Below are 26,819 nucleotides of genomic sequence, written 5' to 3' on the forward strand. Positions count from 1 at the left end.
CATCCCCAACTTCTCTGGACAAGCCATTCTGGTGTCTCGTTACCGTCACAGTAAAGAGCATCTTCCTAATGTCCAAATCTACTAGTTTAAAACCATTGCCCCTTTTCCTTACCAGCACATGCCCTTAGAAATAGTCCCTCTCCATGCAAGTCAGATGTAAAAATGCTGGTTTGTAAGCACATAAATCTTGAGGGAGTGAAATTCTGCTTGCTGAAGAAACCCTGTTAGTAAAGTCCACAGATTAAAAAATTAAGCTAAGGCCTAAGCAAATGAAGAGAAGCCTCAGTAGAGCCACTGGAAGCTCCTTGCACCTGATGGAGCCAGCATCAGGAGTCTGGCAGCATAGTGAGATCTCTAGGTGATACTGTGGCTCCCCAAAAGTTGGATGTTTGTCTCTTCCTTCCACGAGGATGACACCTGAAGGCAAAGATCCTCATTTCCATAGCTCAGATGTGAGATTCAGTGCTGTGTTCCATATAGGTTAACCCTGAAGCACAGCAAATAAATTGTAGGGTGATTATCCATATGCCATTTGGACAGCTTTAGACAATAAGCTAACCCACAGCCTCTTCAACCCTTTTAACTGAAAAGGTTAATTTCCTTTTACAGGTCAGTAAAGACTCACAATCTAGTGAAAAATGGGAGGTCTGGAACAATAGCACAGTTCAAGCACTTAGGAATGACACAGGCTGCAAAGAGAGGTACTTTTAAGATGTTGTTTAACTATCTGATGTCCTTCCCACACTAATCTAAAGGACTCCTGGTACTTGTTTCTCATCTCATAGTAAACATTTCACCATACAAAAGAGATTTTATCTTGCATTTTTAGAAAGTTGGGCCCATGCTTAAAAAACAACCAATCAGTGTCCTGTGCACCAGGGGGTGAAAACAGGAGAAAATCAAGTCAAAGCTGCATCTTCACTTCAGAAACCTACAACCTAAATTCTCCTATTTAAAAGAGTTCCTAGTCCAAAATAAAAAAGCAGTCACAGTAGTAAAGCAACTTTGATCTGTTCCAGCCAAACTGGACAGCTTTACCTTCAAAACACTCAGTCACAGAAACACATCAGAGAGTCACAGACTGCATCAGGTTGTAGGGGACTTTCAAAGGTCATCTCATCCAATCCCCCTAGAGTCAACAGGGACATTGTAACTACATCAAGCTGCCCAGTGCCACATCAAGTCTGAGCCTGAATGCCTCCAGGGATGGAGCTTCAACCACATCTCTGTGCAACCTCTTTCAGTATTTTACTTCTCTCATTGTGAAGAACTTCCTCCTCATGTCCAATTTAAATCTCCCCTGCTTCAGTTTAAAACCATTGCCCCTCATCCTATCACTACAAGCCCTTCTAAATCATCCCTCCTCAGCCTTCTTGCAGGTCCCTTTCAGATACTGAAATGTAATTGGAAGGTGTCCCCAGAGCCTTACTTTTCTCCAGGGTGAATAAACCCAACTCTTTCACCCTGTCTTTATAGGAGAGGTGCTCCAGCCCTCTCATTGTCCTCACGGTCCTCCTCTGGACCTGCTCCAGCAGGATCATGTCCTTCTTGTGTTGGGGGCCCCAGAGTCAGACACAATATTAAAGCTGTGTTAACATCGAGCTGTGGTTAACCATGGGGCAGAGGGCTCGGACTTCTCACTGGTGCTGCAAAAGCTCAGTGAACAGCCTCATCCACCACGAGCCATTTCAGAGCACAGAGCTTTCCCAGTTGGCTTGTACACAAAAACATCCAATATAGATGCTTTTCTTGATTTTGCAATGAGGATGACTAATAAAATATGGATCAAATTCGACAGCTCTACTGAACAAGGACAGATAGCTCTTAGCCTTAGCTAAACAAGCCCACTGACAGTTTTCTGGGGAGTGAGGAAAAGGCTGACAGCCCAGCCAGCTTAACTGTAATTGTCAGTAGTAGCCATAGGGCTCTGAGAGAGCTACAGGAATCGAGTACTTGAAACACTCATAAGGAAGCGAGAGACTCTGCAATCTGAGCAGAGGAACAGCAGGAGAAGAGTCCCACCGTCAGCAGGGCCTGGCTGCTATTTTCAGTTCTTCAAACAAGAGCAGGTTGAGGTAGCACAGGCTGAGTTTACAAGTTCAACTAGCTAGGCAAGTCTGCTCTTCCGCAAGCATCCTACTTGCTGCTACAATTTGTAGGAGCTACTGTGAGCCAGAGATGGCTAACAAAACTACAAAGATAGTTAAATGCCTTCTAACCTTAGCTTGTTATAGATTGCAGGGGGATGGAAGAGACCCTCAAAAGTCATCTCGTCCAACCACCTTGCACTCAGCAGGGACACCTCCAACTAGATCAGGCTGCTCAGAGCCACATAAAGTCTGACCTTGAATGTCTCCAAGGACAGGGGCTCTTTGGGCAATCTGTTCCAGTGTTTCCCCACTGTCATTGTGAAGAACCTCCTCCTAATGTTCAACTTAAATCTCTCCTGCTCCAGTCTCAAATCACTGCCCCTCATCCTATCCCCACAAGCCCTTCTAAACAGTCCCTCCCCAGCCTTCCTGTAGCTCCCTTTCAGATACTGAAATGCAGCTCTAAGGTCTCCCTGAAGCCTTTTCTTCTCTGGGCTGAACTCTTTCATCCTGTCTTCACAGAAGAGGAGCTCCAACCCTCTGATCTTTGTGGCCCTCCTCTGGGCCCACTCTAGCAGATCTATTTCCCTTTTGTGTTGAGGGTCCCATAGCTGGACACAGGACACATGCTGAAGCATGCTGAGACAGCCACACTCAATAAAGATCCTCCACAGCTGGTGGGAAGGATAGGGATGAGTAAAGCACTGCTTTCTGCCCTCACCACGAATCCTGCCCCTCCAGCAGTCAGTGTGTGGAGTTTAATCACAAAGCTACATTTTGAGGAAGCAAGTATAAGAAGGTAACATCCATTTCCTGCTTTTGTTCCTGACATTAGAAATAATAGTTAGCAAATTTAATTTCCTTGGCTGTTATTCAGATTAGCTTGTGTGCTACCCACCTACACAAGATATTTGGGTACAGAATGTGTGTTCAAATGTCCTGCTGAGCAACTCCCTGCCCTGAGGCTTGCTTAAATGACTGAGTTTTAGATTAATGATCACATCCCGATGGGACAGCAAACCTCCCAAGCAATCCCACCTTGATCTGAGCATGTAAGGAAGGAATTGCTAGCACTGGAGGTAGCAAGATTCTGGTCTAGGTTGCCCAGAGAGGTGGAAGATGCCTCATCCCTGGAACTGTTCCAAGTCAGGTTGGGTTGTGAGCAACCTGCTTTAGATGAAGATGTCCCTGCTGGCTGCAAGTGGCTTGGACTAGTTGAGCTTTAAAGGTCTCTCCCAACATAAAGCATTCCATGATTCTACGACTCGTGAAAGACAGAGGAGAAACATATCCGAAGATGTGCTTGGTCCAACTTTTACTGTAGTAATGATGATCAGAAGACCCTCAAATCAGAGGAGATCACACTCATTCTCTCTCTCTCACCCATTTTTTCATGTTCCAGTAAGTTTCATTTTAAGTAGGGAGAAAACTATTCAAAGCCCCAAATCAGGTCATCAGTTCGTTCTTGTGGTGGAGACAACCACAGTAAATTCCTAAGTTTCTTATCCCTACCCTATGAGGAATCTGATGGGAAAAAGCACATAGGAGATGCCTGAAGGCTGGCCAGATGCCAAAGAGAACTTCTGAGTGTTCACAACATACATCTGCCCTTGAAAACAAAGCCAGGGAACCTAGAAACTTGATGCTTGAGGAAATCCACATGGTTTGCAGCAGTAACTGGGATGCTCAGACCATGTCGGGCAAAGATTCAACAAATCACTTCAGATTATTTTTATTAAAGAGTATCAGTAACTGCATAAATAGAGAAAAGTAATCGATGTCTGCCCCATACCTGCATTTAAAGCTCTTAAACTGCAGGCACAACTGCTCCACGTTGTTTTGCAAGTGTTTAAAGCTGCATATCACTGGTTATTAGCATGATAGGTTTTTTCATTAGCATTTATGTATTTATTACTCTAAAATACCTTCATGACATTTAAAGCCAGCAATTTTGCACTCTAGCAAGGTTATTTTCCACTACAAAAGGAAACAACCAACCATTTCTCATACACATGGACACTGAAGCTCTTTCTTCACCCAAAAATCACAAGAGAAATAGCTTTTTGATTGCACTGCTTCAGACAAATAGAAAGACATCTGAAGACGGGTAACATGCAAAAACAACTCCTTCCAGCATGCCCCAGAAGGACAAAAATTGTTTAAAAATTAATCTGGTTGGAATTTCATCCACTTCTATTTTCTTACTCTGACACTGAAAAGTCCACAAAGAGCGGAGGAAAAAACCCATTCCATTGTATGTAAACTCCTCAAGCAACAAGACATGACAGAGTGTGACATGATCTCTTCACTTGGGGCCAGTTTGTCAGGCACGAAACTGACAGCAAACAGTTCTTACCAGATCTAGGAATAAATGCATCCCATAATTCCTGCATTGGAATGTCTTAGTGAAATTACAGCATTATTGTTAAGTATTTACCATGTAAAAGTGATGAGATACATCCCAAGTATCTAATTATCCTATGCCACCAGCATTGCACAGAATGCTTATTAATCAATTGAGGTTTCAATTAAAGCGAAACAGACAGAATATACCTCTTAAAAATACCTGAACCAGAAGATGGGATTGCCAGAAGCTGGTTTCCCTTCAATGTCTCAGTTGTAACTAACAGATTAAAAACACACACAAAAAAAAATGCAAACAACTCTGCAACATGCTTCAGACATTTGCAGACCACCATCACCGCTCACATGGTGAGGAGACCTTCTGGCCCTCCCTCTACAACTCCCTGAGAGGAGGTTGGAGCCAGGTGGCGGTTGGTCTCTTCCAAGTAACAAGTGACAAGACAAGGGGAAACAGACTCAAGTTGTACCAGGGGAGGTTTAGGTTGGGTATCAGAAGAAACTTCTTCACTGAAAGGGATGTCAAACACTGGAGCAGGTGGAGGTGTTTGAATCCCCATCCCTGGAGGTGTTTAAAAGCCACAGAGATGTGGTGCTGAGGGACATGGTTTAGCACCAGCCTCGGCAGAGGTAGAGATATGGCTGGACTTGATGATCTGAAAGGTCTTTTCAGACCAAAACAATTCTATGAATCTGTATCAGCCTCCTCCACTCCTGTAGCTGTTCAGACTGTTGGTGTGAAATACCTGCTCACTTCTGTTTACCAGAGATCTCTTTTGCAAAGGAGTTGTTTTCACTCACCCACCATCTCCGCATATCTACTCTCACAAAACTCCACCTCCCAGCTAATTCTCACACAGTGAATCTCTTCCAGGCTTTCAAGACAACAGAGGGTTTCAACATGCAAGCAGTCCCTCCAGAAATCAACAGGACTATTGTATTCTGGCAGTCTTTAAAGAGTATTAAAAGTTAACCACGCTGTTAAGTGCTGCGTGGAGTCAGAGCCAGCAAACTCACGCACTCTTACATAATGCTCTGTAAGCAGCAGATTATTCTCAGCAGCTACACAAAGTGATTTAAACCTTCAACACAAAAAGACAGTTTAAAAGATAAGTAGCCACAATTGTAAGAGAACCACAACTCTTTCCTCAACTTCACAATGTTCAGGACATCAAATATCCAGCCTGACATTCCTTCCCAGTGTATACAAGAAGCTTTTGCAGGGGCCTGGTGGATTTAGGGATGGTTTTGTTTGGTATTTCAGTCATTAAACCCTCTAAGGTTTATAAGAAGCACTAAAAGCAGAGAAGTTTTCTCCTTTTTCTAAGGTTTAGTTTGTTTCTTGTCAAGCTCACCCCTTCAATATAAAGGATCTTTGAGGCATATTTAGTGGCTCAGCTAAAGCAACTAATGAGTGTTACGTAAGATGTCTCTCCATCTAGAACAATCTGTTCCAAAAGTTACCAAAAATAGCAATTCTCTAAACACTGCTGTGATGCAATATTTAACCAGTTGCTGTATTAGCAGCTGAACTCATCCATTACTCTTTAAACCAAAAAAAGAGCTGAAATATCATTAGAAGGTTTGCAGCCTTACCTAGGCTGGTAGGTTTGATCAGCTCATCCAACAAGTCATAAAAAGGTAATTTCTGCAGTTTGATGTCAGGATGGACAGGGTGGAGCGCAGAGGTGAGATGGGGGAGTTCCAGTTCATGTTTAGGTCCCAGAAGTGAAACAGGAAGCAATGGTGACGTGGCTGGGTGGCCATCGTAACTGAGCTGTGGAATGGTAGATGGAGACAAAGTCGCTGGCATGGAGCTCGAGTGTACGCTGGGGATAGATAAGTCTGCAGGTGTCATGATTTTCTGGGGGAACCTTCGCCTGTAGAGTTCTTTGATTTTCATTTGGACAGCAGGGCTGCAGCCAGCCTTTAACAAATGCAGTGCTTTTGTCAGCAGTTCGTGTTTTCGGCCGTGCTTGTTCCTCCCCGCGTAACCCAGCAGCACTTGCAGTTCAGAAACTCGAAGGCTCATAACCATTTGCTTGAAAGAAACAAAGTGGAAAAAAAAATCATAATTAGTATTCAAGAGACAGCATCTTAACCACTAATATTAGAAAGTGGCTTAATCCCATTAAGCATGGAGTTTTTAAAGGCACACCACCACCCACTGCTCTTGGCCCACTGATTATCTGGTCTCTAGCATAAATCAGTACCAGTTTACAGAGATGAAGCTGCTTCCAAAAACTGCAATGAGCTATTTTTCAAGGGAAGAGAAGTCTAAGGTGGAGGGGGTCTCATCAATGCTGATCAATACTTCAAAGGTGTCAGCAGGATGGAATCAGGCTTTTTTCAGTGGTGTCCAGTGACAGGACAAGAGGTAATAGGCACCAACTTGAACAACAGAAGTTTCATCTGAACATGAGGAACTTCCTTAAGAGTGAAGCACTGGAACAAGCTGCCCAGAGAGGTGATGAAGTCTCTCCATCACAGGAGACGTTCAAAACCCACCTGGACATGTTCCTGTGTGACCTTCTTTAAGTGCCTTGGCAGAGGGGTTAGACTCAATCTCCAGAGGGCCCTTCCAACCCCCACCATTCTGCAACTCTGTGAATTTACTGTTTGCCATACACAGTTCAGGACAGCAATGCTAAGGGAGTAAAAACTGGGAGAAGAACAAGTTGCCAGTACAAAGCCATGCTTATAAACATAACTATTTACTGATGACTCCTCTGTGGGCATCTCTAGTGGCAATAAATTCTTTGATTTCCAGTTAGATGAACACAAAGTCACACACAGACAACATAATTGAATCACAGAAGGCTTTTCCAACTCAAACAATTCTAAGATCATAGAGTCCAACCTTCAACCTAAGATGACCATGGCCATTAAAATGTGCCCCCAGGTGCCACATCCATGCACTTCTTGAACATCTCCAAGGACGATGATTCTACCACCACCCTGGGCAGCCTGTTCCAATGCCTGACTACTCCTGCAGGAAAGAAATTATTCATTACCTCCTCTGGCGCAACTTGAGGCCATTTCCTCTCTTTCTAACACCTGATACCAGAGAGAAGAGATCCTCTTCCACCTCACTCCAGCCTCCTTTGAGGGAGTTTTAGAGAGCAATGAGGTCTCCTCTCAGCCTCCTTGTCTCCAGACTAAACAGCCTCAGGTCTCTCAGCTCATCCTCATCAGATCTGTTTTCCAGACCTTTCACCAGCTTTGCTGCCCATCTCTGGACCTGCTCCAGCACCTTGATATCCCTTTTGGAGTGAGGGGATCAAAACTGAACCCAAAATTTGAGCTGTGGCCTCACCAATGCAGAACACAGGGGGACAATCTCTTCTCTGGTCCTGCTGGCCACACTGTTCCTGATCCAGTCTGAGATGCCTTCTTGGCCACCTGAGCACACTGCTGGCTCATATCAAAGCTATGACAGTTCTTGACTCTAGAACCCTACTTCAAGTTCCTGCCTCACTTTTTGCAGCATAACTAATCCCCAGTTTCAAAGGAAAGGAGAGACATGACCAATGTTAACAAGAGACTGCAAAATTATCGCCTGAGTTGTGTTCAACCCCACGTGACCACTCATGACTTACAGGAAACTTCTCCTGCCTCCACTTCCTCCCTTCTCACATCACAGCTGCATGTTCTGTTTTGGATGGGGGAGTAGGGCTTTGCCTTCTATTAATTAGCATCTTCATTTACACAGTCTTTTAGTCTCCCAATATGGTCTAATGAATCAAACTGGTAAGACTTGTAAACTGTTTCACTTTTTCAGGAAGGGAGAAAAACACCATGCAAAGCAGTGAAACCAGCTGGTGTGCACCAAGTACAGCCCAACCAGTCAAGAAAGCCAGAAAATCAATTCACAAGCCCATTTTCCATTTAAAAACTTCTTTCAGGGCTTGACTGCAGCTTGTTCACCATCACAAGGCCTGTGACAGTAGCTGAAATGACACTCCTGCAGATTTGGCACTCCCAAGAAATCACAGCCAAGCAAAATGGCTGGAACCCACTGGCACAAATGGCTATCAAGATCTTCTGTAGAAAACCATTAACCACCCTGAACATTTTAAAGTCAACCCCAAAGATCAAATTCAAAATAACATTCAATGTGTCTATGTATATACATGTGAATTTTGCAGGTGACACCAGGCTTAAAGGTGCAATTGACATGCATGAAGGACAGGATGTCATCCAAAGGGACTTGGACAAAGCTGGAGAAGGGGGCCCATGTGAACCTCAAGAGGTTCAACAAGGCCAAGTGCAAGGTCCTCTACCTTGGTCAGGGCAACCCTAGTATCAAGTGAGATTGGAAGATAAAAGTATAGAGAGCAGCACTGTGGAGAAGGACTTGGGAGCTCTGGGGCTGCAAAGCTGGACATGAGCCAGCACCAAGTGCTCCCAAGTGCATCCTTAACCACGTTCTGGTCTGATCCCAGCAGCATGGGCAAGAGGGGCAGGGAGGAGATTCTACTCCTCTGCTGAGACGTCACCTGTACTGCTCGAGCCAGCTCTGGAGTCCTCAGTAGAGACATGGACCTGTTAGAGTGTGGCCAGAGGAAGCCATAGCAATGATGCTGGAAGCCTTCTGCTGTGAGGCCAGGCTGAGAGAGCTGGGGTTGTTCAGCCTGGAGAAGGCTCCAGGGAGACCTTCTGGTGACCTTTCAGTGCTTAAAGGTGCTGAGGAGAAACCTGGGGACAGACTTTGAGCAAGGCCTGTTGTGACAGGACAAGGGATGATGGTTGAAACTAAAAGAGGGAGATTCACACTAGACTGAAGAAAGAAATATTTTACCCTGAGGGTGGTGAGAACCTGGCCCAGGTTGTCCAGAAAGGTGGGAGATGCCTGAAACCATTCCAGGTCAGGTTATTCAGGGCTCTGAGCAACCTGCACTAGTTGCTGATGTCCCTGCTGACTGCAGAGGATTGGGCTATGTGACCTTTACAGGACCCTTCCCACCCAAACCAGTCTGTTATTCATGACATTTGAGGCTAACCCAGCTACTTCAACATACCAGGGCTCTGCAATACCCCAGCCACCAAAGAGTGAATAACAAAACTATGACTTATTAATTGCAAGAGTACAAATGCTCCCATCCTCTCCAGCTCTTCAAACAGGACAAAGTTTTCATGCACAGACATTATTCAAGTTATCTTCATATTAATTCTTAAACCTAAAGTGCTAATATTAGAAGGTACTATTAGAAGTGCTACTATTAGAAAGGTTATCTCTGGCTTTAGCAAAGCCAGCCCAAACCTCCTGCTGATTCCTCAAACCTCCAGCACTGCAAGAGATCCTCAATGCAGAGGCGTCCATGAGGGCTACTTTCCTCTGCTGAAATAGGTCCTGTTATTTAAAAGCCCTAAATTAGATGATTCATCTATTTAATGAGGGACCCAGATAGATGTAACTACATTTGCCACAGAACTTCTGGTCTCTTGAACCACTCCAACGGAATTTGGTGCAAACCTTAGTCAAAATAGCTGCAGATCACCACAAACGTTCTGGATTTAACAGGAGTTTGCTGACATTTGTTTCTCTGAATATCCCAGGAACCTGCTTCACACTTTTAACTATGGGACTGTCACAGAGCTACTAATGAGAACAGATGAGGTACTTTGTGAGAAACAGAGATGTCTTAAAAGAATAAGGCATCTCAGCTACAATCTGAAGTGTTGACAGCTGAAAAGAAAGTGAAACAAATAGATCTGAAACATGGAACAACACTATTTATAATGTTTTACAAACATTCCCTCAACAGAATGAGTAGTTACAGCTGAAGGGTTTGATGCCTGCCACCAGCGCCATTAAAAGTCACTTCCTGACCAGCCAGAGCCTCTCAGATCTTCACTCTCTTCTTGTTCTGTAATAAACTCCTAGACCCACAGTGTAAAAAAACAGAGGACTGAGAAGATCGAAGTATTTGATCTAACAGCAAAGCTCCTGCTACATATTAGATGTTTTCCTTTTTTGAAGGTATAGGCAAGGTAGATATAAGCAAAAAGCAAGGTCCATCACATAGCCTAACACTGGGACTAAACCCAAAAGTTCCCCAGATCTACCCCACCCTGGTGCACTCCTCACAGAGGGCAAGAAACTGCTCTACACAACTACCTGAAAGAAGGTTGGAGCCAGCAGGGGGGTCAGTCTCTTCTCCCCAGTATCAGGTGATGGAATGAGTGAGAATGGCCTGAAACTTAGGATGGATATTAGGAAAAGTGTCTTTCCTGCAGGAGCAGGCAGGCATAGGAACCACCCAGGGTGGTGGCGGAGTTGCCATCCCTGGAGGTGTTCAAGAAATGTGTGGACATGGCACTATGGGACATGGTTTAGTGGCCATGGCAATCTTAGGTTGAAGTTTGGACTCGATCTTAGAGATCTTTTCCAACCAAAACAATTCTGTGATTCTATTTTTATTTGCAGTGTTGAGGGCACTAAGTTACAAAGACCAAAAACGCAGTCATGCAAAAAGCAGCAATAAAAGCTTGTGGGTTTATTACAGTTTCATCCTTCATTGATAAATCTTTCTTGACAACCAAAAAAGAAGTAATTCCTGAAAACAATTCCCCCCCCCCAACTCCCTCATCCATAGGGTTGTGCCAGTGGATTGTGTCAATCAATGGCAGGGGGAAGCAGAGCCCGACAGACAGCCGCGCTGGCACAAGTCTCTCTCATCGCTGCGATCTGAACATGGAAATTCCTCTCCCCTCCTCCACCCCAGTTGTGCTTTATTTGAGATCACAGCCCGGCTCCACCAGCAGAAGGGCCACCAGCTTCTACAAGCACTACCCAGGCTACGAGTCCTTGGCCTGTATCACACCAGCACCCTAATCTTAGAATGGGTAGGTTAATTATAGCAGGGAAACAAGGCAAGGGCTGTCAAACACGGAGTAAATACCAAAAAGCTGCAATTCATCTCTTTTTTTTGATCCCACATCACATCTCACCTCGTCACAATTCAAACCCTTTGCTGGCTTAGTTCCACCAGCAAAGCTGAAGGGCAAGGGCACAAAGCATTTTGCTTCAGGAAATCTTGGGGGGGGCTGGGGGGTGTTGGTTCTTCTTTTTTTTTTTTTCCCCTGTTGCCTGAAGTGGAGAAGTAAAAAAGATCACTCACAGCAGTACACCTGCAGCTGCAGCGAGCTACAAAACCTTTCACAAAGAGCTTGGCTCCCAACAACAGCAAATATCCACAAGGCAAATAACTGCCCCTGCCTCTGGTTGTTTACCAGAGCTGGAAAAATGTTTGGGATTTTCTTTCCTAGCACAAAAGAAAGTAACAAAACAAACCAAACAAAAAAAGAGATAACAAAACAAAACAAAAAAACCCTCAAGCAAACAAAACTAAAAGGAGGTGCACAGCTGCAAGACAGGGAAGGGGAAGGAGAGCTTGGAAACTGCAGTTACAGGCAAGAAGGTGCTTTGTTGTGATGGTTTGGGTGTTACCCACCCTCCAACACTTAAGTAAATCACCCAGACTAGACTCAGCTGAGCTGGAAATTAGAGAATTAAGCTATATTTACAGCTTAGCACAATAGACAAGCAGTTATTTACAGAATATACAGCTAGAGACAGTAATATGCAAGGTAAAAGGTAATACAGAAACACAACAGCCCTCTCAGAAACCTGAGTACCCAGGAGGGGCTCCCAACCACCCTTCCACCTTCCTCCCACCCCTCTACCTTACCCCAGACTTTGCCTTACGTTCAAGGTGAGTTTGGAGGATCAGCCAGGGGAGTTAGGAAGCAGAAGGATTAGTCACACAGACAGCAGGTCAGAGAGAGAAGCGCAGCCCAAAGCCAGAGAGCAAACTATGTTATCTATGTTTGTGTTGTTGTTTTTATACATGGCAGCAAGCCTATGAGTGAAGTAGACATCACCATTGTTTCCTTTTCACAGCCTATAGTCTAATTCTTCTCACCAAAATGTCCCAGCTAGGCTCAAACTAGCACAGTTTTATGTTCATCTACTGCTTAGTTGTGTGCTCATCTACATCGTCCAACAAATGTCACAGTGGTGCACGAGAAATAGGTGGTATTTAGGTACAAAAACTACAGAAGAACAAAGCTGGTGAAGGGTCTAAAGAACCAGTCTTATGAGAAGCAGCTGAAGGAACTGGGGTTGTTTAGTCTGAAGAAGAAGAGGCTGAGAGGAGACCGCATTGCTCTCCCTGAAAGGAGGTGGGGGTTGGTCTCTTCTCCCTAGTTTCAGGTGATGGAATGAGACAAAATGGCCTGAAATTGTGTCAAGGGAAGTTTAAGTTGGACATCAGGAAAAAAATTTCTTTCCTGCAAGTGGTCAGGCATTAGAACAGGCTGCCAGGGGAGGTGGTGGAGTCACCACCCCTGGATCTGTTCAAGAAATGTGTGGACATGGCACGCTGCGACATGGTTTCATGGGTATGGTGGTGTTGGGCTGAAAGTTGGACTTGATGATCTTAGAGGTTTTTTACAACCAACAGAATTTCATGATTCTATAAAAAGGTTGAGTTATTTCCACCCTGCCTAACTTTGCATGAGGAACACAGCAAGCTGACTGCAAACCAGCTTCATATCCAGCAAATCCCAGTGCCAGGAGTTCAAGTGTGTGGATGGTGTGCATTTTGATACCTGTCACATTGAGGCACCACTTAAAATGCAAAGAGAGAGTGAGGACAGCAGAGAACTTGAACTCAAGGTGTAGAAGAGTAAGAAAAAGCTTTTCAGAAACTCACCTTATTAACAGAGTATTTTTATTTTGACTCATCCTAAAAACCTCCAGAGTTTAGAAGGTAACTCTAATCTGTAAACACACATCTGACATTTCCTGCTCCACAACACAGCCACGCGTTCCTCCCCACAAGATGCATTAGTCATGGGGATTGTCTGGCTCTTCATGCATGCTCCTCCTTCAGCTCATGGCCCCCCATCCAAGGATGCTGAGCACAGGTCCTCCTTCACAAAGCCATCAAGGCATTTTGCTGTCTTAAGGTAAGTCACCAGGCAGAAGGTTCATGAAAGCAAAGAGGTCAGTTTTCCAACTTCTCAGTTGTTGTTTCTAAATCTGTGCCACTCTTCTCCTGCCAGGCTGTGTGAGTCCAACCGTTTGATGGGCTCATGCTGCAGCCACACAAGCAAGTGCATCTCCCTGTTTCTGTGTGGTGAGGAAGCGTCCTTGAGCAACTCATCTGGAAATAAGGATGATTTCCTGCTCCACACCTACTTCAGACAACCAATAAAGTTGGGAAGGAAATAGCTTAAGGATTTAAAAGGAATCTATGGGTGGTATCCTACGTCATACACCTACTTCTCCCTGGTGCCCATCAATAGGGAAGGATGTACTGTCTACAGCTTTGTCTCTCCAAGAAGCTGGCTTGTAAAACAAATGTACCAATAGAAATGAAAACTACTCAAGCTCCTCAAAGAGAAAATTGCATGTAGACACTTAGGAGGTAAGAAAGAATGAAGGGTTTCTCCAAGACATTCACAAAAGGACTACTAAATAAGAACCACCAGGCTGCAACTTCAATGAATGTTCTGTAGCTCCTGACTCATTGAGTTCTCCCAATAAACAAGCAGGTCTGGCTGGAGGCATGTGTCAGTGACACACAACAGGATCATTCTGCTCTGTAAATTCTCTTTAGGATCCAGAATAAATATCTGGAACCTAAACATCAAACAAAGCAGCCAACTTAAGAACCATCTACTTTGTTTTCTCTCTGCAAAGAAACCAGTAGAGATAAATCTTTGTTTCTAAAGAATGGGTTTCCAGCCACGCCCAGACATTCCACCCATCCAAGAAAGATGCTCAGGTCTAGCAAATTCCTGCATAGAGAAGACCAGCCTCCAGCATAGATTAACAGCCAAACCAATTAAAATAGCTTTCTGGAACTGGACCTTGTCTCACTGATCTATGAAGGCTGGGAATTAAGTTTACCAACAAATAAAATCTAGTGTTGGTGTCTCTGAGTAAGAAATCCCTCCACCAACTCTGTATGGCTGGTCTCACTGGCACATTGCTCAGAGATGTGCACCTGAAAGCTAAGTGGATTCAGGCAGAGAATGTAATTTCTACAGTGGAAAATACATGGGGCCTGAAACACTGGTCTGGAATGCAGAAGATGAACTCTAGGTTCAAATGCTCAAGAAAGGATCAGATACAGATTATCTGCTGAGATCCAACACTACAGACTGTGAGCCTTTTTGTCCGTTTTTCAAGGGGAGGACTTGCCTAAGAGGTAAAAAACAGTCAACGGACAGTTACAGTCAGTCATACCTGGAATTCTGGGTCCAATTCTGGGGTCCTCAGTTCAAAAGAGACAGGGAACTACTGGAGAGAGTCCAGTGGATGCTACAAAGATGCTAAGGGGCCTGAAGAAGCTCTGTGAGGAGGAAAGGCTGAGAGCCCTGGGGCTGGTGAGCCTGGAGAAGAGCAGCCTGAGAGGGGATCTGCTCAATGCTCAGCAAGAGCTAAACAGTGAGGGGCAAGAGGATGAGGCCAGACTCTTTTCATTGGTGCCCAGTGACAGGACAAGGGCAACAAATACAACCTGGAACTCAGGAGAAAATTCTTTGGTGCAAGGATATTGGAGCCGGCTCTGCCCACAGACTTTGTGGAGTCTCCTTCTCCAGGGAGACTCCAACCCCCCCCCCCCCAGGCCATTGTTGTCCTGGGCAAATTGCTGTGGGTTCTCCTGCTTTAGCAGGGGTGTTGGACTGGATGATCTCCTGAGGTCCAATTCCAACCTTCACCATGCTGGAACAGAGGAATTCTGTGACTTTTATTTTCTTTTTCTTAATAAATTGTGTGGTGTCCCTAGGAGAGCATGATGGACAACCCTGAGAATTTATCACAAACACCAGCACCACAAGATAGTGTCTTCTGAGCAGCACACTCATCCATCACCAGCAGCTTGAACAGTCCCCACCATCTGATGAACGCTTTGTAGAAAAGGTTATTTCTCCATCTCCAGTCATCAGCCTCAGGATCTATCTGGCAAATTTAACAAGTTATTTCCGGCTGTGTATGATAACTAGAAGCTGTGAATAACCTCCAAAACACATCCAGAAGCTCTGCCAGCACAACAAGAAGCATTTGGCTAAGTACCACACCGCATTTAGTGCCTAAAGCTAGACAACAGGTCCTTCATAATTCTCTAACCAGTAATGTAAAACTTAAAGGGGAAAAAAAAAAAGAGAGAAAAGAAAATCACCTCAAACGTTAGTTAAAAGATAAAGAGAGCAAAAAGTGAAAGAAGAAATAAAAACAGAGATGGGAGGGTTGGTCACTTGGCAATTCAGCAATTTAAGACACTGACAGGAAGTTTTTTTCTGGTATTAGACACAGTGATTTGAAATAGAACCAAAGAATTGCTTCAATTGGAAAAGACATCCGAGATCATTGAGTCCAACTGTCAACCTAAAAAAGCCCATGGCCATTAAACCATGCCCCAGAGTGTCATGGTGACAAGTTTCTTGAGCACCTCCAGGGATGGTGACTCCACCACCTCCCTCAGCAGCCTGTTCCAGTGCGTGAACACTCTCCCTAATTTTTCCTAGTATCTAAACTAAATCTCCCCTGGCACAATTTCAGGCTACAACAGTTTGCTAACAGTCTCTGAAATTAAGACTCATTATTAGGGAAGACATCAAGCATTGCAACAAGTCACTTCAAAGGTGAAGCATGAGACAGAAAATCCTCCTGACTACACCGTTGTGCTCTTCTGAATAGCTCACCCAAGAAGCCTTCACACTGACACCCTGTCCAGCACCTCTGGGACCATCCAGAGGGATGAGCTTTGGCTGCAGTTTGCTTTAACCATGTGGACACAGTCACGCTGGCCAAGCTCTAATACTGCTCTCAAGGACAACACAAGTGGAAACATGCCCCTCACAAAACAAAGACACTAGTACGTGAGGAATTCCAGAATGTACTTCCAAAGGACAGTTTGAAGAAGTAAAAGAAAATAAGAAAGTCAAAATTGCTGTTTTTTCTACTCAAAGCAACTAGGAAGTATTACATTAGTATGGAAATGGTTTTGAGTTAATCTCAGTATTCTTCCAACACCCAGCTGTAAAAATACAAGAGAATTCTTGTGTGCTATGAGCAGCCTCTTTAACCCCTCCTATAAATCTTCTGGAGAAGAAAGCTAGACCTAAGCTCCAGAAGCTCTCCACAGCTACACAGACTAAAACTCTTGGGTTCACAGACGTTTAAGATTTGTGAAAATAGGAAATCACCAAGGTAAAAATATTCCCATCGTTTATGAAGGCACATTCCCTACTCCTAAATCCTATCTGCAAGGCTCGCACCAGGAAGCTATCAAGGCTAAACTATAAAAATTGAAATTGGTCTAGCGAAAAACCCCTGCAAGAGGGAGTGAAAGGCCCAATTCATGGAAGCTCAAGCAGTTTGATGACAGACTGTAACTTCCTGCATTTGTCTAACGCAACCAAAACACTCAAAGGTTGAAGTCACCGTAACTCAAAATGGAGGAGGAGGCAAAGGCACAGGAGAACACTCATAAATATATAACATGCTTACAAGCTTTAAGGGGGCTACTGCTTTCTGTAATGAAAAACTCATCTGTCTCCTAGAGCAGCCAAAAAGATGCTGAGGGGATTGGAACACCTCTCTTGTGAGTACAAACTGGGGTTTTTTCAGTCTGGAAAAGAGCAGAGGGGATGTTATCAATGCTGATCAGTGCTTAAGGGTGGGTGTCAGGAGGATGCAACCAGGCTTTTTTCCCAGTGAAGTCCAGCAACAGGAGAAGAGAACATCGACCTGAACATCAGAAGTCCCATCTAAACATAAGGAGGAACTTCTTTAAAGCTGGCAGAGCACTGGAGCAGGCTGCCCAGAGAAGTAGTGGTGTCTCCATCCCTGGACACATTCAAAACCCCCCTGGATGTGTTCCTCTGTGACCTTCTTTAGATGGCCCTGTCCTGGTAGAGGAGTTGGACCCAATGATCTCTAGAGGGCCCTTCCAACCCCCACCCTTCTGCAACTATGTGGATTTACCATTTTCCATAGACAAGTCAGGATGGCAGTACTGAAGAGGTTAAAACTGCAAAAGGAACAAGTTGCCAGCACAAAGTCAAGCTTGTAAACACAACTATTTACTGATGGCTGCTCTGTGGGCATCTCTAATGGCAACAAGTTCTTTTGACTTCCAGCTAGATGAAGAAGCATCTTCTCTTTGACAATATCATAGAATCAAGCAGGTTGGAAGAGACCTCCAAGATCATCCAGTCCAATCTATCACACAGTTCTAGCCAGTCAACCAGACCATGGCACTAAGTGCCTCATCCAGTCTTGTCTTGAACACCTCCAGGGACAGAGACTCCACCACTTCCCTGGGCAGCCCATTCCAATCCTAATCACCCCCCTGTGAAGAACTTCCTCCTAGAATCGAGCCTATACCTGCCCTGGCACAACTTGAGACTGTGTTCCCTTGTTCTGTTGCTGGTTACCTGGCAGAAGAGACCAACCCCACCTGGCTACGGCCTCCCTTCAGGTAGTTGTAGACAGCAATGAGGTCAGCCTTGAGCCTCCTCTTCTCCAAACTAAACACCTCCAGCTCTCTCAGCCTCTCCTCACAGGGCTGTGCTCCAGGCCTCTCATCAGTTTCATTGCCTTTCTCTGGACATGTTCCAGCACCTCAACATTTCTCTTGAATTGAGGAGCCCAGAACTGGACACAGCACTCAAAGTGTGGCCTTGACCATCACAAGTACAGGGGCAGAATAACCTCCCTTGTCCTACTGGCCACACTGTTCCTGATACAGGCCGGGATGCCACTGGATCTCCTGGCCACCTGGGCACACTGCTGGCTCATGTTCAGCTACTACCTACCAGTACCCCCAAGTCTCTCTCTGCCCGGGTGCTTTCCAGCCACTCTGTCCCCAGCCTGTAGTGCTGCTTGGGGCTGTTGTGGCCAAAGTATAGAACCCTGTGCTCATCCTTGTTAAATCTCATCTCATTAGCCTCTGCCCACCCATCCAGCCTGTCAAGGTCCCTCTGCAGGCCTCCCCTACCCTCCAACAGATCCACACCTGCTCCTAGCTTGGTGTCATATCATAGAATCACTGAATTGTTTGACTTGGAAAAGACCTCTAAGATCGTCAAGTCCAACTATGAACCAAAACACCATAATGGCCATTAAATAACATCCCAAGGGGCCCTGTCCACATGTTTCTTTAAGATCTCCAGTCTTTAGGTTGATCTGCCTTTGCAGAGAGGTTGGACTCTTCTAGAGGTCACTTCCAGTCCCTAGCCTTCTGTAATTCAGTGATCTTTGGCAAGCAGGGAAGCACTAAAAGAACAGGCACAAACCAACAGCAGGTATAAATCTTATTTGCCTTTTGATACCCAAGCAAGGAGATAGAATCTTTCTTAATCAAAGAACCCCTCTATTTACACAGTGTATCAGTACTCATAAAGAACATGTTGGATTTGTAAAGCCAAATCTACAACTTCATTTAACTAGCAATAAAAAGAAGATTTGAATCCATTAAAAATATGTCAACAAAATGATGTCCAAATATTGTAAATGCCAAAAATAGCCTGGGCTGACCAATTGCTGGTATCTCCATGGATGTTTGACCTTAAGGAAGCCCACAGTGCATTCCTGATTTGCACCAGGTAACACTTTTCTTCCCAAAGCAGCAGAGAACGTGCGCTATCAAGCTGAAGTCATCAGGTGTTATTTACTTTAGCATGCTCACAAACAATACACTTCCTTGTGAATGATATGGCTGCCTATCTGTTAATAAAAACACTGTGACCCTTGAACCTACTTACCCAAGTGATGAAGCTCACATTCAAGCACTTGCATTAGAAATCTCTGACAACGACAAAAGGCCTGCAAGATCATTGAGTTCAAGCATTAACCCTGTTCTATCAAGTCCACCACTAAGCCACATACCCAAGCATTACATCTGTACAGCGTTTAAGCACCTTCAGGATCACCTAGAATTTGCAGCAATTAAGTAGAAAGGGCTTCTGGGCAGGAGGCCCTCTGGAAAGTTGCCTGGACCACGAATTGTTGGTTGACAGGCATTTACATGAGATAGTATGACTCTGGATGGAACAGTATCCCAGCCTGGATCAGGGATAGCATGACCAGCAGGAGTAGGGAAGTGATAGTGCCCTTGTACTTTGCACTGGTGGGGTCACATCGAGAATCCTGTGTTCAGTTTTGGACCCCTCCCTACAAAAAAGACATTAAAGGACTGGAGTATGTCCAGAGAATGGCAACAAAACTGGTAAAGAGTCTGGAGAACAGGTCTGCTAAGGAGTGGCTGAGGGAACTGGGGCTGTTTAGTCTGAAGAAGAGAAGGTTGAGGGGAGACCTCATTTCTCTCTACAACTCCCTGGCAGGAGGTTGGATTGAGGTGAGGATTGCTCTCTTCTCCCTAATATCAGGTGACAGAACAAGAGGAAATGGCCTGAAACTGTGGTAGGGGAGGTTTAGGTTGTACATCAGGAACAATTTCTTTCCTGCAAGAGTGGTCAGGTGTTGGAACAGGCTTCCCAGGGAGGTGAAGTCACCATACCTGGAGGTGTTCAGGACATGTGTGCACGAGGCATTTTGGGACGTGGTTTAATGGTGGTGTTGTGTTGATGGCTGAACTTGATGATCTTGGAGGTCTTTTCCAACTGAAACAGTTTTGTGATTCTGTGAATTTTCCCTTACCATCCTTCTGCACTCAGCTTATGTACCAACAGCTCAGCAAGTATCCCATAACCATGCCATCCTTAATTCCACAGATCAGCTAGCACAAAGAGCAGTCTTCTTATCTGCTCTTGGCAAACACTGCTCGTTTCTATCTCTTGTGCTGGTGAAACCTGACCATCCTCAATTTTAATGTTTTAGTAAGGTCAGAGCATGTCATTTCATACATGAGCACTAATAAAACCAAACTGTCCTTACAGCCCACAGTTCTGAAGGCTCCATCTAATCCTGTAGCAAGTTCTTAGAGACGTCTGTTGCTTACTGGAGACAAGAAAATCCACCACAACAAAATTCACTGGAGAGTGAAAGGCTATTGCAAAAGCAAACAGTGAGACAGCTCAAGCCCCACTGAACTGGCTGCTCCTAACAACAGACAGAGTTTGGAATGTTTAATAGAATCCCCATGTGTTAAAAGTTGTCTTATGGCTTTTGCAGATGCCTGTGGTATTTTGCTCTGCTATCATGCATGGGAAATATCTTCTAAAAGCCTTGACACATCTAACCTGGCTAATTAGTGTAGGCAATTGCCCTCCCAGACCACTCCACCCTTTTCCCTAGAGGCTATTTCCTCTGCTCCTGAGAGCAGACTGTCCCCCATCTACCCAAAATGCCACTTTGCTGCTGAACACTGAAATCTGGGGAATTAAATGATTTTTCTTAATTTATACTTTTTTAAACCATGCTTCCTCCCTGGGTGCACATTATTACACTGTCACAGCAAAGAGGAGAGGGGTGGGCAGCTGGGGCAGAAACCTGCTCCTTCCAGCAACAGCTAGATTTAGAATCATAGAATTGTTTTGGTTGGACAAGCCCTTGAAGATCATCAAGTCCAACCATTATCTAACTATACTTTGCTGGAGAAAGTCTGAGTCTGCCAGGACTTTAGTCACAGTTAAACTGCACTCGATTTAAAGTCAGTCCCATTTTATCTTAATCCATAACAAAAGTTTACCATTCTCAAGAGATTTTTTTATTCACTAGGTGAATGGTATTATTGCTTTTGGTATTAAATAAGGTTGCTGACACAGCAGTAATCTTCTTTTTGGTTCTTGGAGCCTCAAGTTGTTGTTTTGGTTCCTTTTTTCAGCCACACTCAAACTTAATTGTCCCTGGTGGATTTATCTTTGCAGATGAGAATTATTTTTACAGAGCTAGGCACCAGCATGATTCTTATGACAGGTAATTGCAGAAATACCAGTTCAGACAATCTCTGGGTACAAAACAATCTGCCTCTCTGAAGACAAACAGCTTATACCCAGGGCTAATAACAAAAACAATTCTTTTCAGCTATTTGGGAGAGGGTCATTGCTAAACAAATTTACTTTTTATTAAGAATGTCTTTATCCTTAAGTAAGCCTTTCAGCTGGCTGACAGAAGAGCTAATTCCTATGCAATAAGCCTCAGTAGAGCCCAAGCTAGCCACAGACACAGCTGGCCAAGGAGCTTGCTAAACACAGTATGTCCTGTTAGCATCTATCCAAAAAAGCAACGCAAAAGGTCTACTTCATTATAATCAAAATGTACCAATTTAAAGAGCACTAAAAGATTGGCACTTTGTATTAAACAAAAAAAAAATTAAAAGGAAAAAAAATAGAACCAAGAAGACTCAGTGTCTGGAATCTTCAAAAACACAATGTTGATTTCTCCTCCCTCAGTGATTTTGAAATGAAAACATGTTTTTAAATAAATAATGAAGAAAAGAAAAAGCAATGGCTACATAAATAATTTGATTTGGGATTTCTAAATCGGGAGTTCACTAAATGAGAATCCTTTCAGCCATTCTCTTCCAGCAGCACACCAGAGAATGAAGCTCTAGTTACTTGTGAAATATCTAAAATACCTGCATGAAGCACATGTAGCTTTTGGAAGTCAGTTTTGAAGGAAAGCTGGAGAAGAATGCACCTGGAATTCAATGAATGTACTCACATTGCAACATGGATAAAGAAGCAGCTTCCAGGAGCAGCTTACAGAACCTCTTAACAGCAGTGGACACAATTTCAAGACCTACATTCTTACATCCAGTGTTTGATGCTTGTTTGCAGTAATTTTAATACTCTACTGCATCAATAGGCATTATTTCTTTCTATGTTTCAGCCAATTTCAGCACTGCTTGATTAAAACCAATTATTGTCATAATCACAGAATCCCAGCACTGTGGGGATCATGCAGTTCAACCTCCCTGCTAAAGCAGGGGCACCCACAGCAGGCTGCCCAGGACCACAATGTTCAAGCGGGTCTGGAATCTCTCCAGAGAAGACTCCACAACCTCTCTGGGCAGCCTGCTCCAGAGTTCCAGCATCCTCACACCAAAGAAGTTTAGCCTTTTCTTTAGGTGGAAAAGAGATGCATGTTTTCCTCTAAGTTTTGGCTTTTTTTTTATTCTCTTTATTTCTGTACCTTAGCAGAACTGTAAAGTGATCAATTCTCCACATGCCCTAAGTTATCACCCACTGCTGGAGAATTTCATTGTCCACTATAAACAAACTTTTGATATTTAATTAGCTTCAAATGAGATAACACTGCAGGATATGAGATCATACAGTCAAAGGCACTTAAAGGGGCCTATAAGGTGGGGACAAACCTTTGAGCAGGGCCTGCTGTGACAGAACAAAGGGTGATGGTTGGAAGGAAAAGGGAAAAAATGTTTGACATTGAGGGCAGTGAGAACCTGGCCCAGGTTGCCCAGATAGGTAGGAGATGCCCAGGGTGGGAGATTGCAGGGTGGTTGAACTAGATGACCTTGAAAGGTCTTTTCTCACACAAATCATTCCATGATTCTATGAATATGCCTAAAACACTTCAACGTTCAGCTTGCTTTCCTCTCATTTCTCCCATGGTGTAGGATGCAGCACAGGAGACAGACTACATCACCACTGACTACTGCTCTGGTATCTCAAAAAGCTTTAATTAAAAATCGTATCAAAGCTGGATACCAACTTGCAAAGCACTGAACAGCAGGCTGAAGCCAGTCTCTAATTGAATCCCATTTCCCTTAAAAAGTTACCAGTTGCTGTGTTAATGCCCCCAGAGAAGGCAAACAAAAAAACTGAAGTTACCTGTGCACAACTCTCGCTTTCAAGTAGGGGGGTTTAAGCCTAACTGGTACCTGACAAAATTAGTGTTTTCTTTTAGACTTTGAAGCAACTCCTCTCATAAAATTTTGATTGGGAATTCCCCAGACTTGGGGAATTACACCTAAAAATAGTGATTCTGACATACTGAGCTTCATCACATAAACAAGGATCCAAGCACAGAACTGGGACTCAGACTAGGCCACCATTGCCACTCTGTCTGTCACTGGATACTATGTACCAGTATCACCTTGCTTAGACACCATCTCAAAAGATGTAACAGGAATGTTTGGTAGTGTTTCTATCTGTAACCACGGCAAGATACAAAACACAACAATAGTTAACATCTAGAACATAAACTAGGCAGGAAGCAAAGGAGGAAGGAAGGGAGAAAATTAAGAAAGCAGATAAAACTTCAAGTATGGGAAACACTGAATAATTTATCATTAAAAGATTTCCCTTTCCAAAGAAAGAAACAGAACATAAACGAAATAAATCTGCTGACAACAAATACCTACGAAATACACTGGCCAAATATTCTACTCCCTTCTAATACTGGTCCACTGAGAATAATAAGTTATTATTAACAATTAGTCTGAATTGTTATCACAGAGATAAGCAGCGGAGCCAAAAGTTCCCACGGTGTCAATAAGCTGAAAACAAATATTCCATCAAACAATCAGACTGGCATCTAGAGAGGCTCGGTTTAAACAGACCTGATCATTCTGCACAGAACTGATTTCATGAGGCACTCACATTCATGTACAGAAATCAGACAAGGAAGCCCAAGTACACACTTTGTAAGCAGTCCTATAGCTGTAAGTCATCAAGATGAATTAGAAGTATGAACAACACTAAAATTTTCCTTTTACATGACTGTTCCTCAGAGTACCGAGTAAGATTCTCCACACACATGAACTATCTGCTCACCAGTTCCTTAGAGATCATCTGTTTTATCACAGCTCAGATTATTTGAGGTTGGCCTCTGCTTTGCTCAAGTATTGATTTCCAGCATGTTCTAGTGAAGCTCTTCAAAATCACTCCTTCTGTGCAGGTTTTTTTAGGTCTTCACACAGCTCAGGCAAGATAAGCATTTTGCTTGCTCAAGCCTTCCTCCTCTTTCAAGGAGGAGACACCCATTCTCTTGCCTTTCCTCTACTTATTTCTGAAACAGAGCCATCATCACAAAACAAAGATGATCCAAGCTCTTCTCACTGCTTCCTTAGCCCTAGTCCTTCCTAGAAAAAGCTTGTCCTAGTTGTTTGCTGAAGACTAAAGTAGGACTAAGAGTCCTTTCTCTGTTCCTTGGCTACTAAATATTTCTTCTTGAAGCATCACCACTTATATTGGAGCCATCCCATCTTTTATCTATCAGTATTGCAGTGGCAGTAAATGAATGGATGCAAAGAATTTCAAAATCCACACTGTAAACCTCAGAAATATAAGCAGAGGTGGACAGGAGAAGAGGGCATTGATGTGGGCATGTTTAGTCAGTGGATTACGACTACCCATGACAGTCCTAGGAACACAGAGGGATATGTGACCACATCAGAGCATCACCTTGTCAAACTGCATTGCCTCCCCCCCTTGCTCATTTTCTCTCTCAACAAGGTATCTAGAGTAGAGAGTAGCCACAAACCAGCAAACTGCCAGCAAGGAAACTATGTGTGAACCACATGTGGCCACCCAGTAATTCAAGAAAGATCAGCTTTTCAAACTCTGAAGAGCTATTGTCTGTCATGGCACAATAGGGAACACAAATTATAGGTCTGACTATTTATAGAGCACTTAAATGTACACTAAAGCCTAATTTATTCTTAACTGTAAAAATGGAATTACTTATTGCATGCAACAATATGACATAAAATTAATATTTACATCACACATTGAGACAGATCCATTTTTAGGTGCCAAAATACATTTATTATTCTAGATATCAGAAGCTGGATGAAAGAAGCTTTTGTTATGTCACCTGTCCAAGCCCAGGTGAAAATAATGGCAGTCAGAAGTTCATCTCCCAGTTAAAAAAGATGTATTATGTCACTTCTCTTATGAAGAAAGACTGAGAATTGGATCTTTTTGGTGTGGAAAAGACACGACTGAGGAGAGGGGTCCTCATGAATACAGACAAATACTTCAAGGGTGGGTGTCAGGAGGATGAGAGCAAGCTTTTTTCAGCAGTGTCCAGGTGACAGGACAAGGGATAATGGGAACAAACTTGAACACAAGTTCCACCTAAAAATGAGGAGGAACTTTTTTAATTTAAGTGTGATGGAGCACTGCAACAGGCTGCACAGAGAGGTTGTAGAGTCCAACTCTGGAGACATTCAAAACCTGCCTGGATGTGTTCCTGCGTGAACCTGCTCTGGCAGGGGTTTGGACTCAATGATTTCCAGAGGTCCCTTCCAACCCCCACCATTCTGTGACACTCAACCTAGTTCCCACCACGAAAGATACAGGATCCCGGGCCAGCCAAGTTAACGAGACATGGATGACTTCTTTGGCTGCTACTCAGGGCACTAAAGCATCAGCAAGACTGTGAGGAATAGCACTGATTCCATTCCAAGCACCAGCACAGCTTGGAAAGGGAGCAACAGGGCAGCAGCGGTGCCAAGCGCTGAATGCGCATCCTGGGGGGAAGACATCGAAAAGAGGCAAGGGGACAAAGAAAGGGAGAGCAGGAAGCTCAGTTTTTCATATTGCCCACAACGCCTAGTTTCTTCCCACTACGTAAAACACACAGAAAGATGATGGAATAATAGCAGAGGAAGCAGACCTTCCTGCTTTTCTTCGGCATTCAAAAGAGGAGAAAGAAAACAGTCTCAAATGACAACACGCAGCCAGGCTGTGAAGATGCATCTTAGGCACTAGACTCATGACAAAGCTGATCCTCACCCAACAGCCCTCCCTCATTCCTCAGAATTCGGTCTGCCCTGTCCTTCCAGGGCTGTCCACACCAGAAAATTGTTTTTCAGATGTATTATCTGCGCTGTGTTACCTACAGGCTCAAAGGCCAGCGTGCAGTGCTGAAGAACCCCTGAGCTCACAGTGATTAATCCCAGGGCAGGACACTCGACAGCAGGTTAGGAAGCTCAGAATACATCCTCTATGCAATATTTTCCTGGCCAACATATAGCACAGGCAGAGCCTATAGAAATATTTCCTTCATAGTCACACTGGCACACGTTAAAGAGAGATATTAATGGTGTTTGCTCAATGGGAAGAGGAATATTTCATTTCCCAGGGCAAGGCCATCAATCTGACAACACTGTTGTCCCCCTCCCCACCACGTTACTCTCCGAGTGCTGTATTTTTTTTCCTTATAATCAAAGTCAGACTGAATTCAGTTAATCCATCCACACAATAACCCCTGCCCTGCCTGGAAATAAACTGCTTGATGGAATGAAGGTTTTTATAAGCCAAACTGCAGCCACACCTATGATTTAAAATACACAAAACCGATTGCAAGTAACCTCCAAAAATGATACTACATTTAACTTGGCTTTAGCCACAAGAACAACCCAAGCTGAGTGAGCTGCCTAAAACAACTTTGATAACGAAGTTAAAACTTCACTT

The 26,819-nt window shown here is 43.9% G+C and overlaps 1 protein-coding gene across 12 annotated transcripts in view; it reads right to left on the bottom strand.

Moving 5' to 3' along the window:
- The window catches only part of PIAS1 (protein inhibitor of activated STAT 1), a 113,043-nt gene that overhangs the window by 44,558 nt on the left and 41,666 nt on the right, over positions 1-26,819 (bottom strand). For all 12 annotated transcript variants that reach the window (XM_064157881.1, XM_064157883.1, XM_064157884.1 and 9 more), the window contains one exon: positions 6,048-6,492. In XM_064157881.1, the coding sequence (XP_064013951.1) occupies positions 6,048-6,492 (445 nt within the window). The remainder of the gene's footprint in view (positions 1-6,047; positions 6,493-26,819) is intronic.

Source organism: Pogoniulus pusillus, chromosome 17, assembly GCF_015220805.1.
Source record: "Pogoniulus pusillus isolate bPogPus1 chromosome 17, bPogPus1.pri, whole genome shotgun sequence".
Lineage (NCBI taxonomy): Eukaryota > Metazoa > Chordata > Aves > Piciformes > Lybiidae > Pogoniulus > Pogoniulus pusillus.